Source organism: Malaya genurostris, chromosome 1, assembly GCF_030247185.1.
Source record: "Malaya genurostris strain Urasoe2022 chromosome 1, Malgen_1.1, whole genome shotgun sequence".
NCBI classification, from domain to species: Eukaryota; Metazoa; Arthropoda; class Insecta; order Diptera; family Culicidae; genus Malaya; species Malaya genurostris.
The window spans coordinates 67836397-67851131 of NC_080570.1; the positions used below are offsets into that span (position 1 = coordinate 67836397).

The 14735-nt window shown below is 39.3% G+C and overlaps 2 protein-coding genes across 2 annotated transcripts; both read left to right on the top strand.

Moving 5' to 3' along the window:
- LOC131440362 (uncharacterized) lies at positions 1–4283 on the top strand. The gene is made up of 5 exons (XM_058611613.1): positions 1–635; positions 689–1960; positions 2045–3745; positions 3834–3982; positions 4047–4283. The coding sequence occupies exons 1-5, from the start codon at positions 131–133 to the stop codon at positions 4113–4115; spliced, it is 3696 nt and encodes a 1231-aa protein (XP_058467596.1). The 5' UTR covers positions 1–130; the 3' UTR covers positions 4116–4283.
- A 3918-nt stretch (positions 4284–8201) lies between these two features.
- Positions 8202–13243, top strand: LOC131440363 (V-type proton ATPase subunit B). The gene is made up of 3 exons (XM_058611614.1): positions 8202–8567; positions 9943–10268; positions 10328–13243. Exons 1-3 carry the CDS (start codon positions 8480–8482, stop codon positions 11399–11401), a joined length of 1488 nt encoding a protein of 495 aa, XP_058467597.1. The 5' UTR covers positions 8202–8479; the 3' UTR covers positions 11402–13243.
- The last annotated feature ends 1492 nt before the right edge of the window (positions 13244–14735 follow it).

Below are 14735 nucleotides of genomic sequence, written 5' to 3' on the forward strand. Positions count from 1 at the left end.
CTTGCGCTGCAGCAACTGTCGCGCGATTTCCAACGGAATTTACCGTAGCTTTATTCTTATGTTGTGTCATTGATGAAATTTATTTATTCTACAAATAATCTTTGTGAAGTGATTCTAGAAAACAGTGAAAATGGCTAATTTCAATAGAAATAGTCGTGTCTCAGACCAAATTATGGATTACTATTTACGATACGGTCAGAACCGAGATTTGGAGAAATTTCTTCGTTTGCGGTCTAGCACTACGCGTTCCTCTAGTGATGGTAGTCTTCCGGCCTTGGATGAGCTGGATCGAAGAGAACAGATTGCGGAGAAACTGGGCAGATCATTGGAAAATTTATCAGTGCTCGAAACACAAGAAAAGCGGAAAACACTATCTCATGAACGGCTTAACGAAGCCGGAGCTAGTAAAAATTTAGAGGAAAAGGACACTTCGGAAACGGAGAAGTCCAAATTGTCTCCCAAGCAACAGCAGCCAAAACCATCCTCAGCGGAAATTGTGGTAAAAGAAACAAAGAATGAGAAAAAATCTGGTCGAAATTTTAATTTCAATTTAGAATCGGTAATAGAAATAAAATTACCTCCTGTGCCAGTTGTTCAGCAACCGATTATTATATCACCAACCCAAATTGGTCAAGGTAAGATTTTTTTTCTTTCTACTGTTTTAATATTACAACATGAATTGTTTCAGTGTCCTTGCCAGTTCCGGTTGTGCATGAAATTAGCTCGACTGGAACACAAACCGTTTCAGCCGCTCGATCTACAACAGAGCAGCAAACCGAAGAACCTATTCGCCCGATCCTAAAGCCAAACACAGTAGCAGCTTTAAATGCAGAAGAAGTAATCGACACAACTCGGGACATTTCTCCTGTGAGCAGTATCGCATCGAACAAACAGAAACTGGAGTGGGATTCTCTGGGAGATATCGGATATGATTCAAATGAAAAATTTTATTTTTGTGGAGCCGCAGATTTAAATGAAACGGAAAAGCGGTGTTTGCAAAAATATTTTGCTAAAAAAGGTTTAAACTTAGATGAGAAGGTCGTTGTGGTGAAAAATGTTCAAAAACAGGAATCGAAACAAAAAGATGCAAGTAAAGAGAAATTAAAAGCTGACGCCAAATTGAAGTGGCAGGCAGTTTATCAAAAGTACAAAGATAAATATTCGAATCAATCTGAAATTTCGATGAATCTTATGAATCCGGAAGCTCAGAGCACTCCAAAGGAAACATCGCAACCGAAGGTTCCTCAAAAATCCGGTAAATCAACTCAAACCAGTCTAGTGAAAATTTTCACCAAATCAATTCAGGCAGAGAAAATCGACACATCTGACAAACAAATTGGTACAGAGTCGATTCAATCAGCCAGATCTGTTGAATTGATCACAAACTCAACTAGTTCCGCATTAGTGGCAAATTCCGAGCAGGTCGAAGTGGCGGAAAGTTTCGAATTCTATTCATCGCCACCGTCTCAAGTGAATCCATCTTCTGCTGAGTCCACTATGAAAAGTTCACCGGAAATAACTGTTTCTACTTCGTCGTCGTCATCATCGTCATCATCTACAGCTGCTTCCCGAAAACAGTTGTCCAATAAAGAAAACAAACGAACTCCCTACAACTTCGAGGACGAACTACGGCTCGGCATAACATTGTATAATACGATATGTGAGTCGCGAAGTTTACCGGCTCGCGTGAAGCAAAGTTTGATCGATAAGATCTTCAGCAAAATGATGAAGAATGATCCAAAGGGACGGAGTAAAGAGGAATTGCTGTTGGATTGTGGAAAATTTAAACGGCCTTGTGAAACAGAAAAGAGTGACGCAGTTTTAAGTGGTGTAGAGGCGGTGGGGACCAGTGGAAGCTCATCGAAGGTTGCTAGCAGCAACCGTGCCGAGGCAGCAGAGTCCAACGCCGAAAACACTTCCAACGATGTCGAGGAAGTAATTTCTCACGCGAGCAAAGAGGGTAAGTGCACCATATTTTTTCAAAAAAAAACTTGTTCTGTTTAAAGGTGGTTTGGAAAATTTTTTTTTTTTATTTTTCCAACAGAAATCGTTAAGAATTTAGAAGAACTAAGTAGTAAAAGTAATGAAGCGCCAAATCCCGTTTCTAAAAAAATCCCGAGAGACTACTCGGCATCCTCATCACAGGGAACTTTATCGTCTCGTCAAGGATCTAGCCAGACTGCCAAGCAAATGCCTCGAACGAATCTGGTATCTGTCAACAAGTTGTCATCTTCCGAGCGTCTTGCCAGTGACAAACGCATTCGAAAAGCTATGAATGAATATCTCAAACCCATGACTCATTCCGAGGTGGATTATGAAAATCAACAAGGCCTGAGGAAGAGTCTTAAACTTATGGAAGCACACAGCAAAACTCCAAGTTCTACGACACACGATGACAGAATCTTTGAACTTTTCCAAAAGGAAAAACAATCCCAATTGTTAAAGTTAGACAAGAAGATTGAACATTTGCGAACAATGAGACTGTTACTGCTAGAAGATCAAAAGGCTGTGAATGAAATAGGTAAAGAGAACAGAACAAAACACCCAGTAGAACAAAATGCGAAAAAATCGGATGATTTTTCAGAAGAAAAAGAAAATATCTATGCCAACACCAATCAGAAAACTACGAGTGGTGGCAGTATTCCTCTGTACACTTCGGTTCCCGCCGATAGCACGAGTGAACGATCTAGGGATCAAACAGAATACTCTTCAGCGACACGTTCGGATTCGGCATGGAACTCACACTATCATATGAAGCAAATTATTCAAAACCGTTCAAAACTAGAAACTCCAACGTCCGACGAAAGCATTGCTGCATTCATTAAAACACGAAAAGACAAGTTTATTGAAAACTACGAACGTCACCGCAGACAAATGTTTGAAGACCAGCATCACGTCTATACCAAACCGTACAGTGGCCGAGAGAGTAAACAAGATCTCTGCGCTCGACAGGACGACAAATATAGTGTGCGGAAAATGATCAAACCGATCGGGAAACGAAATTTCCTCAGCAGCGACGTGTTCATTTCTTCAGACTCGATGTCAATTCCAGCCGCAAATACTCTCACAAACACCACCACACATCAGTATGACATTAAATCGACCGGATCTAGCTCCGATAACATGGATTCCGCTAAACCGGTTGCCACGCAGACCACCGGTTCGATTCTCCGAACGAAACCGATATTTGAAACAAAGCCAGGACAATCGACTGCTTCGGTACAAGTTCCTTCGGCTGCTGGTTGCCAGTGCGCTTGCAACTGCCCTTGTCGACAGAAGAATTTTATTCCACCACTTTCGAATCGTACGGAAATCGTAAATGACCCACAAACCAAACATGACAAACAGCAACAAACGAAACCGAATTCAATTGCTTATGTAATTACGTTTCATGGGGACAAAAATAAACGAAACTCAACACGGAGTGCGTCAGAAAAGGATAGAGTTTATCGCGACAAATCAAGCGAGACTAGCGAGACGTCCGGTAGTTTGACTAGAAGTCTTCCAAGTGAAACCACCGAACCACGGAATGGAGAACAACGAAATGCTTTGACACTAAAAGAACAATTCGAACGAAATCGTCCGGGAACTCTATCAAAGTTGAAAGAACGGCAGAAGTGTGTCAACGAGTTGAACAAGCTGCGTTTAGAACGAAACAAACAGAGGAAGAAATTATTACTGCTAACATCGGATGATTCACTAAAAAGATCCGGCGTTAAAAAACGATTGCCGCCACCACCCCTAGGTATTGTAAACTTTGTGCAAGCTTGAAAAGTTTGTAGTAGAACTTCGAACTAAAATTTACCTTAACAATATACGTTTATTTATTGTAGCTCAGAGACGTATTTTTTCATCGAAAGCAATACGTGAAAATACTCGTCGTCAGGTGAAGAAGTTGCCGGAAGTTCTTCGCAAAAAGGAAATCGAAAAGGAGAACAATCTCAAGCGAAAGAATCTCATTTTGAGGGATACATTCAACCGGGTAGATGAAGTTTGCTATTTGTTCACGCTCCATGGTGTTTTAGATAATATTTTTCTTTCCACAGAATCTTCAGCGCAAAGTTCTGCGTGGCCAAATCGACCTTTCCAATAGTGTTCGAGTTATACAAGACTAACGGATAATGTTTTACTCCGAGCGAGAAGTGCCTTTCTTGTAAAAACGATATATTTTAGTTTAAATAACGTAAAAAATGCTCTTATAATCAGCATTACTACTTAAATTGTAATTTTATTTATTTGTTTTATTTTTTTTATTATAAAACTGAGAACTGAGACGTTATGTATCAAACAGGTGTGCCAGTTAATAAAACTGAAATACATGAATTTTTAAATGGAAATACTTGTTTATTGTAAGCAATAGGTTCCAGATATTTAATTGAAAGTAGTTGCCTGCGAAATCTAGATATTTTTCAATCTTTAGCATCGATCCAGTCGTGAAGACATTTTTCCACATCTTTATAACTATTGAAGCGTAGTTATAAATATGCAAAACAAAAACTATCGAATCGTAGTTGTCTTTATTGCAACGATGAGAACTTATGGTTGTCGGAAGAGGCCAAGTCTTCAGCATAGTTTCCATCTGAGTTCAGAAATGATGTTTTTGACCGCTTTCCCTGTGTGTGCCGGGACATTTTTGTACTGCAAAATAGCTTTCTTTCCATTCGATTTTATGCCGTCGGATTTTCGGTGCTTGAGATTCTCAAAATAAACCTATTTTTCCGTCGCGACCTGCTGCAGCAAAACCCCTTGTTTCATCATTTAGGGGTTAGCCAAATTTTGTGCTAGGGCACATAATCGTTTTTATTATTTTTATGTTTCGTTTTTGACTCATCAGTGCAGAGCAGTTCAAATTGAACTGCTTAGTGCTAAGCTCGGCAGTTCAACTTGAACCGCTAAGCAGACGTAAAGATGCTTTCATGCTGCGAAAGTAAAATTTTTCTTAAATAAATCGCTTTTCTATCTGACTATTATTCAACTCATGATGTATCCATTTTCTTACCTACTGAACCTTTTCCATGGCGAGTATACGTTCAGAATTGGCTTGGCGGATCACGTTCAACCTCGTCGTCGCTTGTTTTTGAGTTTGGGTTCTGCCTTCGTTCAACAATGCTTGCAATTCGTGCATTCTTTGTCTTTTATTATCGGATCTCTATTTTCAAATCGGTAAAACAGGGTGGTGAATGACCAGGAAAATCGGGAAAACAGGGAAAGATCCGGGTTATTTGATTTCACCGCGAAAACCCGGGACAAAGGGCCAACACCCCATGTTTCGTCCAACGATTTTTTTAGGACACAGCAGTTTTAAATCAATCAGAAAATACCAGAGCTGTCTTAGTTATTAATAACAGCACAATGGAAGCTTATAATGAAAAATAAGAATTATTTAAATGCTTCTGCTGAATTTCTATTAAGTTTCAGAATAAGTATACAAAACACAGTATACAATTGACAGCTAATACCGTTTTCGTTTATTGATCAGAGCAGCCCGAGAGCTGACTCAGAGTCGCCCTAACAACTTTTGAGATGTTTCTTTTAGGAACCTGGGGTCGCTCTGTATCGGACTCCAACCGAGTAGTTTCGCTCTGAAAATTTTCACGGGTCGCTTCACGACGTCCATGTGGGTTTTTTATGAGTTGTTGTTTAGGGCGCGTACCACGTGTTCGTTTTCCTCGGAATCAGAGTCGCAATCGGGTCGGGCATACTACATCACAAGCCTGCCAGCTGAAGTCATCAAGAATGCCAAGAACCACCTCAGATCTAAATGCAGATCCCGTTTGTTCGTGAAAATTTAAGGCACTTTTCTGTGCCACATATCATCATTAAGAATCAAATTATCTTTATTCCCTACTAAAAGCGATAACGCCAAGGATAACGCTCTCTTGCAATGCGATAATGAAAGTATTGATGAAGAACATGTCTTTATACTTGTAAGGGTGTCGTTTTTCGAAATATGCCGTGCGAAACAGAGTTTCCCCATATATAGAATAATCTGCATTTTATTTCGTATGAAAAATACAGATTTAAATGTTCGAAAAGAGTAAATTTTTCAACGCCGCTAAAAATCCACATTTGTTTAAAAAGTGTTTTTCTAAATATATTTCATGTTTCTATGCGGATCAAGAAATCAAGTACGTCCCGTTTTGTCGTGAATACGACTTACCTTACTATGGAGCGCCTTTTCAAAATTTACCCTCTAAGACAGAGATAAGTTTTTAACATGAGTAATAAATACATAGTGCCGAAGAAGCGATTTTTAGATAGATCTTTCATTGAAAGTGTTTGTTATGGCGTGATCACGGTATCTTCAGGCGAAATTGCTTGCTAACTGTCGCAAGAGGACATATATGTAGAGACAGATGCCTCCAACGGAACCTTCAGAAGAAGAACCGAGTCGTCTTTTAAGATCATTGCGTCTGGAAGGAGCAGTCTCAACTAATCAAAAGTTCGGGTAAAAGGGACTGATTTGGCTTAAGCAGCTCTCGTAGTTCATCAATAGTATCCTAAGCAGTCCATTTTTTAAATAATTATCCACACTTGAAAGTTCGCGCGACGCAACCGAACGAACTTCTAGGTTGCTTCTAGAATACATTGTTCAGCTTCTATGCAGCGAAAAAGTTCACGCGGAACTTGTTCTGTACTCTTAAGTTGCCAAAAGTACCACGCGTACTCTTAAGCGGCGTGAAAGTTCTCGCGGAACTTGATCTGTACTTTCAAGTTCTCAAAAGTTCCACGTTTACTTTTAAGCAGCAAGAAAGTGGATTTTTTAAGTAATTGTAAGTAAGCAAGCCGTTGAATGCTGGAGTGAGTGAGCTGACATAGTTTTTAAATATAGTTCATTAATATGACGGTTTGTTTTCTTATCTTGAACATACTTCTGATATTCTGATTTATTTTTTCTAATTCACGACATCCGGTTATGTCTCTGACACTACCCACCGGTCGTACTTTTAAGTTAACTAATACCGTTTTCTTTTTTTGATCAGAGCAGCCCGAAAGCTGACCCAGAGTTGTCCAAACAACTTTTGATATGTTTGTTTTAGCAACCTAAAGTCGCTCTAGATCGGACTCCAATCGCGTAGATTCGCTCTGAAAATTTTCTCGGGTAGCACCACGCATCCATAAATAAAATAATCCTAGATTCCCCAGTGTAATAGTACTGTAGTTGAGCAACCCGTGACACCAAAAGCGCCGTCTGGTGGAGAATGTGCGCAAATGCTCCTAAAATGCATGTACAAAGTTACCTGCGCATTTAACACAACCACAGTAGCTAATGGAAAAAAGTACACCCGTTTCTCACTTGAAGTGCTGTCAGTGTCACCGTCTAGTGTGAAATCTAGGTTTACTTAATTCATGACGCATGCAAGTTTGTTTATTTTTTCTTTTTTTATGAGTTGTTGTTTAGGGCGCGTAGGCAGTCAGAGTCGCCCGCATGTACGTTCAAAAACGAAAACGGTATAAAGTTCCACGTGTATGTATCAGCATCTAGAGAATTCGAGCGGAACTTGTCCTGCATTCTCTAGTTGCTAAAAGTTCGACGAGTACTTTTGATTAACATGCAAGGTCACGCGGAACTATATCTGTTCTTATTTATTTAACAATCGAGAAATTGCACTGTTATATTTCAACTGTACTTCCAAGTTTCTAAAAGTTCGATGTGTGCTTTTATGTGACAAGCAAGTTCACGTAGATCTAATATTAAGCTTTTTTGAACTGGAACTACTTTCTCAGAATCCTTTTGGTTTCATTTCTCACCATATTATACTCTCCGATCTCTTGTAAATCTATTTTGCTCTAAGCCACTCTTAGTACCTGCAATTAGTAATACCATCATTGAAATATTTATACCAGCAGATAATTTCTTGTTTCAAAGGATGAGGAAGGTTCTCTACTCCAAAAACAAGTTAAACATAATACTCCGTAAGTAATAGATATTTTTCACGAGGGATTTGAAGCAAAATAGTATTGCTGGGTTGTAGTATTATAGAATTAAACAAAATAAATGAATCTTTTTTCTGCAAGAAAAATCAATTGATTGTGTAATTAAATGAAGATCGATTCACAAAACTATGAAAATTTAACACTGCTTTTGGATTTACTTTATTTTACTCAATAAATTAGAATGCTTACCCAAAATTTGTCAGCACATTTTAGTCGTGTAGCACACGCGACAACCCTTATCACATGACAGCCGTACTGGGTGGTGAGTATCGTCATTGCTCGCAGAAAGGAAAAATTTTCTCCGTGAACGACTTGGCAGCCAGCTCCGTCCGAGTGTTAATCGTAAAGTTATTTTCCGTTCAGCCATCAGCACCCGTGTGTCGACGTTGTTCATCACGCCGAAAGGGAAAATCGTGCGACGGTTACGCGACAGTTCCGTTAATTCCTCGGTTCATACGGTCCCTATTATTGTCGCCGAGTAGATTCAGAAGCTGATTAGCCAGTGCAGCAGGTTACAGGGAAAATCGTAAAGGAACGCAAGATGGCAAATCGTAGTCTGTCGGCCCAACAGGCTTCCAAGGAACATGTTCTGGCCGTGTCCAGAGATTTCATCTCGCAACCACGACTGAGTAAGTATCTTGCCTGTTACGGTTCCGATTTGTGTATTTAGAAACTGGTGTCGTGAAATAGTTTGAATATATTGACTAGCCGTGTCATGTGATATCATTTTTGCAAATATGAAAAAGTTATCGCGAAAACTAAATTCTGGAAGATACTTCCAATATCTGTAGGAAGAAGTTTCTGATATCCTTGATATGCGCAGGGATAGCAATCGGAACTAAAAAAATATTGATTAAGTTGCAAATCAATATTCATGAAGTTGAAATTGGTGGAATTCAGGAGATTACATTGCATTTTCCACTGCAATAGGGCCACTGTTATGGGGCCAAGATTCTAGCTATGGAATCTCCTATTTCCAGTAAATGTCAAAATTAAAAGTACGACAGAATTATCTAAATTCATAAATGTTGCAAATATCCCAAAAAAAAATGTTTTGATGTCACATGACTGACTGTCAAAACACCTGACTATCGCTCTCTCTCTAGCCGTGGTGGACAGAGATATCACGAATACACTCACATCATCGAATGCTCCCGCCAGTGATGTCAGATCAACGAAAAAAACTTGGTAGATCTAAGGGCTCGGAGATGTTTTAATGGATATATGAATATGTAAGAAAAATCTAAGGATATTTCACATTTTTGTACTGATATTTGAATTCTTGTACGAAAACTATTTTGTTTTGTAATCTAAAAAGAGGTCAATTTACGAATATGACACTAAAACTATCTGGCATCGCTGGCTCCCGCTATTGCCTTTGTCGTATCGCGATATGTTTTTGCTCTAATACTGTTCAATGCAAAGAAATTCGGTGGCAAAGAAATTAAGGTGCCACCACAAAATATTGAACAGCGACAGTTTTTGTAAACTGAATTCTTTAAAAAAAATATTTTCATAATAATCAACGTTATTTGATTCTTATGGAGTATTAGTCGTTTCTCTTTTCACTAAATAGATAACTTGTATCAGATAAGTAACTCTTCATCACATGCTGAATTACGTAAAGAATTATCGATGAACATTAAAAAACGGGCAAATGACTTTCTTATTGTTTACTTCACGCGTTTTTTAGGATGGCGGACAATAAGTCACCTGTCAACATTCACTTTAATAAGGAATTCTGAACGTTTCAGTGCTCGCTGAGATTTTGTTATGACTATATTTTAACGAGCACTGAGTTGTTCAGAATTCCATGTTGGCAGCTAACCTATTGGTCGTTTAAAAATTTATACTCTAAAAGTCATGGTTCGCCTGGAATTTCTTTCCGATATGTTGACAGGTCGAAATGAACACGATCTAGTTGAACTCTTTCGAAATTATATTTATTTCGCATTTCCCTCAATAGTATTGTAATTTATTTGTTAATATGCTTTTGATTTTTAGCCTACAAAACCGTTTCCGGTGTGAACGGTCCTCTGGTCATCTTGGACGAGGTGAAGTTTCCTAAGTTTGCCGAAATTGTCCAGTTGAAGCTGAACGATGGCACTGTCCGTTCCGGTCAGGTGCTGGAAGTGAGTGGATCCAAAGCCGTGGTCCAGGTGTTCGAAGGTACTTCCGGTATCGACGCGAAAAACACGTTGTGCGAGTTCACCGGTGATATTCTGCGTACTCCGGTATCGGAGGACATGCTGGGTCGTGTATTTAACGGTTCCGGTAAACCGATTGACAAGGGACCGCCAATTTTAGCCGAAGATTTCTTGGATATTCAGGTAGGTTTCTGCTTTGTTGGAAATTACGCTTTTTTTCAAAACAATTATTTTCCTCTTAGGGTCAACCTATTAATCCGTGGTCTCGTATCTATCCGGAAGAAATGATTCAAACCGGTATTTCGGCTATCGATGGTATGAACTCGATTGCCCGTGGGCAGAAGATTCCCATTTTCTCGGCCGCTGGTTTGCCGCACAATGAAATTGCCGCCCAAATCTGTCGGCAGGCTGGTCTCGTCAAGCACACCGGAAAGTCGGTGATAGACGAGCACGAGGATAACTTTGCCATTGTGTTCGCTGCTATGGGTGTTAATATGGAAACTGCTCGGTTCTTCAAGCAGGACTTCGAGGAAAACGGTTCCATGGAGAATGTGTGTCTATTCTTGAATTTGGCTAACGATCCAACTATCGAGCGTATTATTACGCCACGTTTGGCCTTGACGGCTGCCGAGTTCTTGGCCTACCAGTGTGAGAAGCACGTGTTGGTCATCTTGACTGATATGTCGTCTTATGCGGAAGCGTTGCGTGAAGTATCAGCTGCTCGTGAAGAAGTGCCCGGTCGTCGTGGTTTCCCCGGTTACATGTACACCGATTTGGCTACGATCTACGAACGTGCCGGACGTGTTGAAGGTCGTAACGGCTCTATCACTCAGATTCCAATTTTGACTATGCCTAACGATGATATTACCCATCCCATTCCGGATTTGACTGGTTATATTACCGAGGGACAGATTTACGTCGACCGTCAGTTGCACAATAGGCAGATCTATCCACCAGTCAACGTACTTCCGTCGCTGTCACGTTTGATGAAATCGGCTATCGGCGAGGGAATGACCCGCAAGGATCACTCTGACGTTTCGAATCAACTGTACGCATGTTACGCTATCGGCAAGGACGTTCAAGCCATGAAAGCCGTCGTCGGCGAGGAAGCGCTGACACCCGACGATCTGCTCTACCTGGAATTCTTGACTAAGTTCGAAAAGAACTTCATTTCCCAGGGTAACTACGAGAATCGTACCGTTTTCGAAACGCTAGACATTGGCTGGCAGCTGTTGCGTATCTTCCCCAAGGAAATGTTGAAACGTATTCCAGCTTCGATTCTGGCTGAGTTCTATCCAAGGGACTCCCGTCACTAAACTGTCATCGCGTTCAGGATAAAAAAAGTATGCCGCTGTTTCAGTTTATTTTCATTCTTCGTCCTTCTACAATTCGTTGTTATGATGTTGTTTATTAATTGTTTTTGCCATAAATCATGAATAATGATCGTGAGCCGATAAAGTATTGTTATTTAATGTAAAGGAAATTTTCAGCCCTTCTGCAATCATCTACCCAACAGCCAATCTACAAACAGCCAACACCCGTTTCAACTTATCGAAAAAAACCGAGTGACAATTTTTAAACCTATTCACGTGTGTGTGTTCCGGTGTATCTATTCATCAAATGTCATTTCGCTATAATCGTGTAATCGTGCGGATCGCTGTGGATACAAAGCATTCCTAATGTAAACCCGGAAAAAAACGACTTCAAAATTCCATACTACTAAAAATCGAACAAAACAAAAATGAGTGATGAAAACAGGTGTTTCCCTCGAACAATCCTCGGATACCCAAGTAGGTAAATTTCCGCTGCACCAATCGCGTAGGACAGAATCGATCTTCAATTGAGTATCAATTAACTAAACAATCAACCAACCAACCAACCAACAAGGAATAAAAGACAACAACAACAAAATCCATCTAACGTAGCTACACAAACAACTTGTAGCACTAAACTAAAAAGAAGCGAATATTGAAGTTGATTCCAGAGGAAATTTGCAGCATCCAATTTCTTTGGTCAGCTCCTTTCAACGCACGTCGACTTGAAATACGATCATTTTTTCCAAAAGCCAAGAGTCGATGGGATTGGTGAATGCGGGAAATGACCGTTTTGGGGAACGAGAATTGTCTTCCGACCCTGGAAAACCGAGCATTCTTCTTTTTTTTCTTTCTTTTCAACACAATGCTAAGGTAAAGTAATCAACAATAAAAAACCATCTTATTTAGCTTTCTGAAATATCATGCTTTTTCGTACTAAACGTTAGTAACACTAGCCAATTTAACCGAGGAAGTGGTATAGTTCTATAGTTACAAAAACAAATTACGGTCCAGTAATACAACAAAAAGTGCGCAATCACATTGCGAAAAGTCGCATACTAGTTTGCAATGTTCTTATGTTTTATTAGTATAATAATGATTTAGCCATTAAGTACAAGCGTTTCCTTTTTGCATGTTCTTATTTCTCGTCATTTATGGTGAAATTCTTTCTCGATTTGTCATCCCTACAGTCAGGGGCTACAACCCGTTTAGTTCTGCCTCATGGAAGCATCCTGCCTTGACTATAACAACAACTGAAATCTCTTGCATATTGGCTAGCAAATCCCCTTTGATTACCACCACGGACTCAATCTCAACGATTCTGCTCTGGTTCGCAAAACCATCCATCCGAAGCGATCATCAGAAGCAGAATCGATCAAGATAACACCACTTGACTTGAGATGAGTTGTCCTAAAATGAGCAAAAAGTAACTAACTAAATGTAAGAGGTTTGTACAAGGGTTGGATGGACTTTCAGGTCGTACGCAATTGAACTGGGGTTTGCCCCAATGTGGTGGATTGACCAAATGGAAGAACTTCTGTACAATAAGTAGCCGTTAAGATAGAACCTAGACTAGAACAAGAAATCAAACATAATATTGTATAAGCATTGTTAAGCGATGTCACAGATTATTTTAGCTGGAGAGTAGTTGGCAATATAAATTCTACGTGGATTACGCAAACATCGGTAACGTCAGTAATTAATTAGAGTGGAAACTTCAAGATATTTAATCGTTTCAAGCTGCAGACTAGTAACTGTCAGAGAAACAAATTTATTCACTGTATACACAAAATTAAGAGAAAACAAAAATAAAAAAAAATAAATAAAAGCTAAAAAAGCCTTAAATGTGGATTTTACTTAAGACAACCTAGAGATGCAAATTAGTCGAGAACAAAAAAGTTGGTTTTCAAAAGGAGAATCGAACTGAAAGGACACACAAGTGATGCGGTAAACTTCAGTCTAGTTTTTTAATTGAATTTATTCGTCTGTTCTTCGTTGTGTGTTCATAAAGTGTTTATAAGAATCTTATCTAGAAATTGAACGAAAAGTAACAGAAAACGTAAGACTCGCTCGGTTATTATTATTAAACCTGTTGAATCTTCGCAAACAAGTGATGACACGAGACAGTTTTTGAAGGGTAGGTTGGATTCAAGTACACACAAAATTAGTGTGTTTAAAATTTTAACAATGGTGAAGATGGCTCGATTATTGTTGAGTGTGCAGTAGGAGAGGATATTCATTCAGTGAAAGAAAACATTGAAAGCAATTTAGGTACTGAATAGAATGCTGTTATACCCAAGCCCGGGGAATCACAACTGAAAATGGTGGAAACGAGTTTTCGATATTCCTCTGATGTATTTATTGACCTATTGAAAAGTTAGAATCAGAAAATTTCGATTGAAGATGTAAAAGTTGTTGCTGACATTGAGAATCCACGCTTCAAATATAACAAATATAGTGTTATAATTGAGGTTGATAAGAATACTTATTCCAGCTTGATGGCAGCACGGTTTACGTTGCGCTGTTTCAGGTGTGGTGAGTTTGGTCACAAGAACACCGAATGTTCCAACAATGAAAATTGTTCCAAATGCAATGCAGCTCATAGAACATCTGAGTGTACTTCAACTGATTTTAAATGCGTTAATTGTTTAAAAATGAAGACGGAACGTAAAATGTATTTAGACACCAACCATCCAGCATTTAGCAAGTAGTGTCCTGTATATCTTAAATTGCTTGAAACGAAAAAGAACAAAATTATGTCAATGGAATAGCAACTAATGGATGAGAGGCGCTCAGAAATTTTGTAGCTGAACATAGCCGGTTTGTCTTCTAATTATGTCGCAATACGTCTTCTTATAGAGGATAGACATCCTTCATTAGTTTTGCTCTCAGAAACACATATAGTTGGTTCTGGTGCTTTCGATCAGTTTAATATTCCGGGTTACACTGTAGCTTTTCGTTTGTCCCATTCCCGGCACACGGGTAAAAAGTCTTGGCATTACATTCCTGTGGTGGAATTTGGCCTTTCTGTTTCAACAGACTTCGCAGCCGATTCTTAGTGTACAGAATCATTGCATAGCTAGTACTATGGATCCTACTGACACTAAGAATCCTTCCAGGCACACGGGTGGAGTTGCCATTTACGCCAGAGAATCGATTAAATTCAGCGTTCAATTAAATGAAGCACTTGGAAATAATTGGTTCTTAGGGATATCAGTTGAAAGAGGCATGCAGATGGGAAATCATGGAGTTGTATACCACTCCAAGTTCAAGCGACCGCCAGTTTCTGGAAATTTTAGAAAACTGGTTGGAGAATTTTGTTGATTTAGGTAAATTA

Coding starts and splice junctions, on each gene's coding strand:
- LOC131440362 (XM_058611613.1), top strand. CDS start 131: ATGGCTAATTTCAATAGAAATAGTCGTGTCTCAGACCAAATTATGGAT. Junction 636..688: donor ACCAACCCAAATTGGTCAAG/GTAAGATTTTTT, acceptor GAATTGTTTCAG/TGTCCTTGCCAGTTCCGGTT. Junction 3,746..3,833: donor ATTGCCGCCACCACCCCTAG/GTATTGTAAACT, acceptor TATTTATTGTAG/CTCAGAGACGTATTTTTTCA.
- LOC131440363 (XM_058611614.1), top strand. CDS start 8,480: ATGGCAAATCGTAGTCTGTCGGCCCAACAGGCTTCCAAGGAACATGTT. Junction 8,568..9,942: donor CATCTCGCAACCACGACTGA/GTAAGTATCTTG, acceptor TTTGATTTTTAG/CCTACAAAACCGTTTCCGGT. Junction 10,269..10,327: donor AAGATTTCTTGGATATTCAG/GTAGGTTTCTGC, acceptor TTTTCCTCTTAG/GGTCAACCTATTAATCCGTG.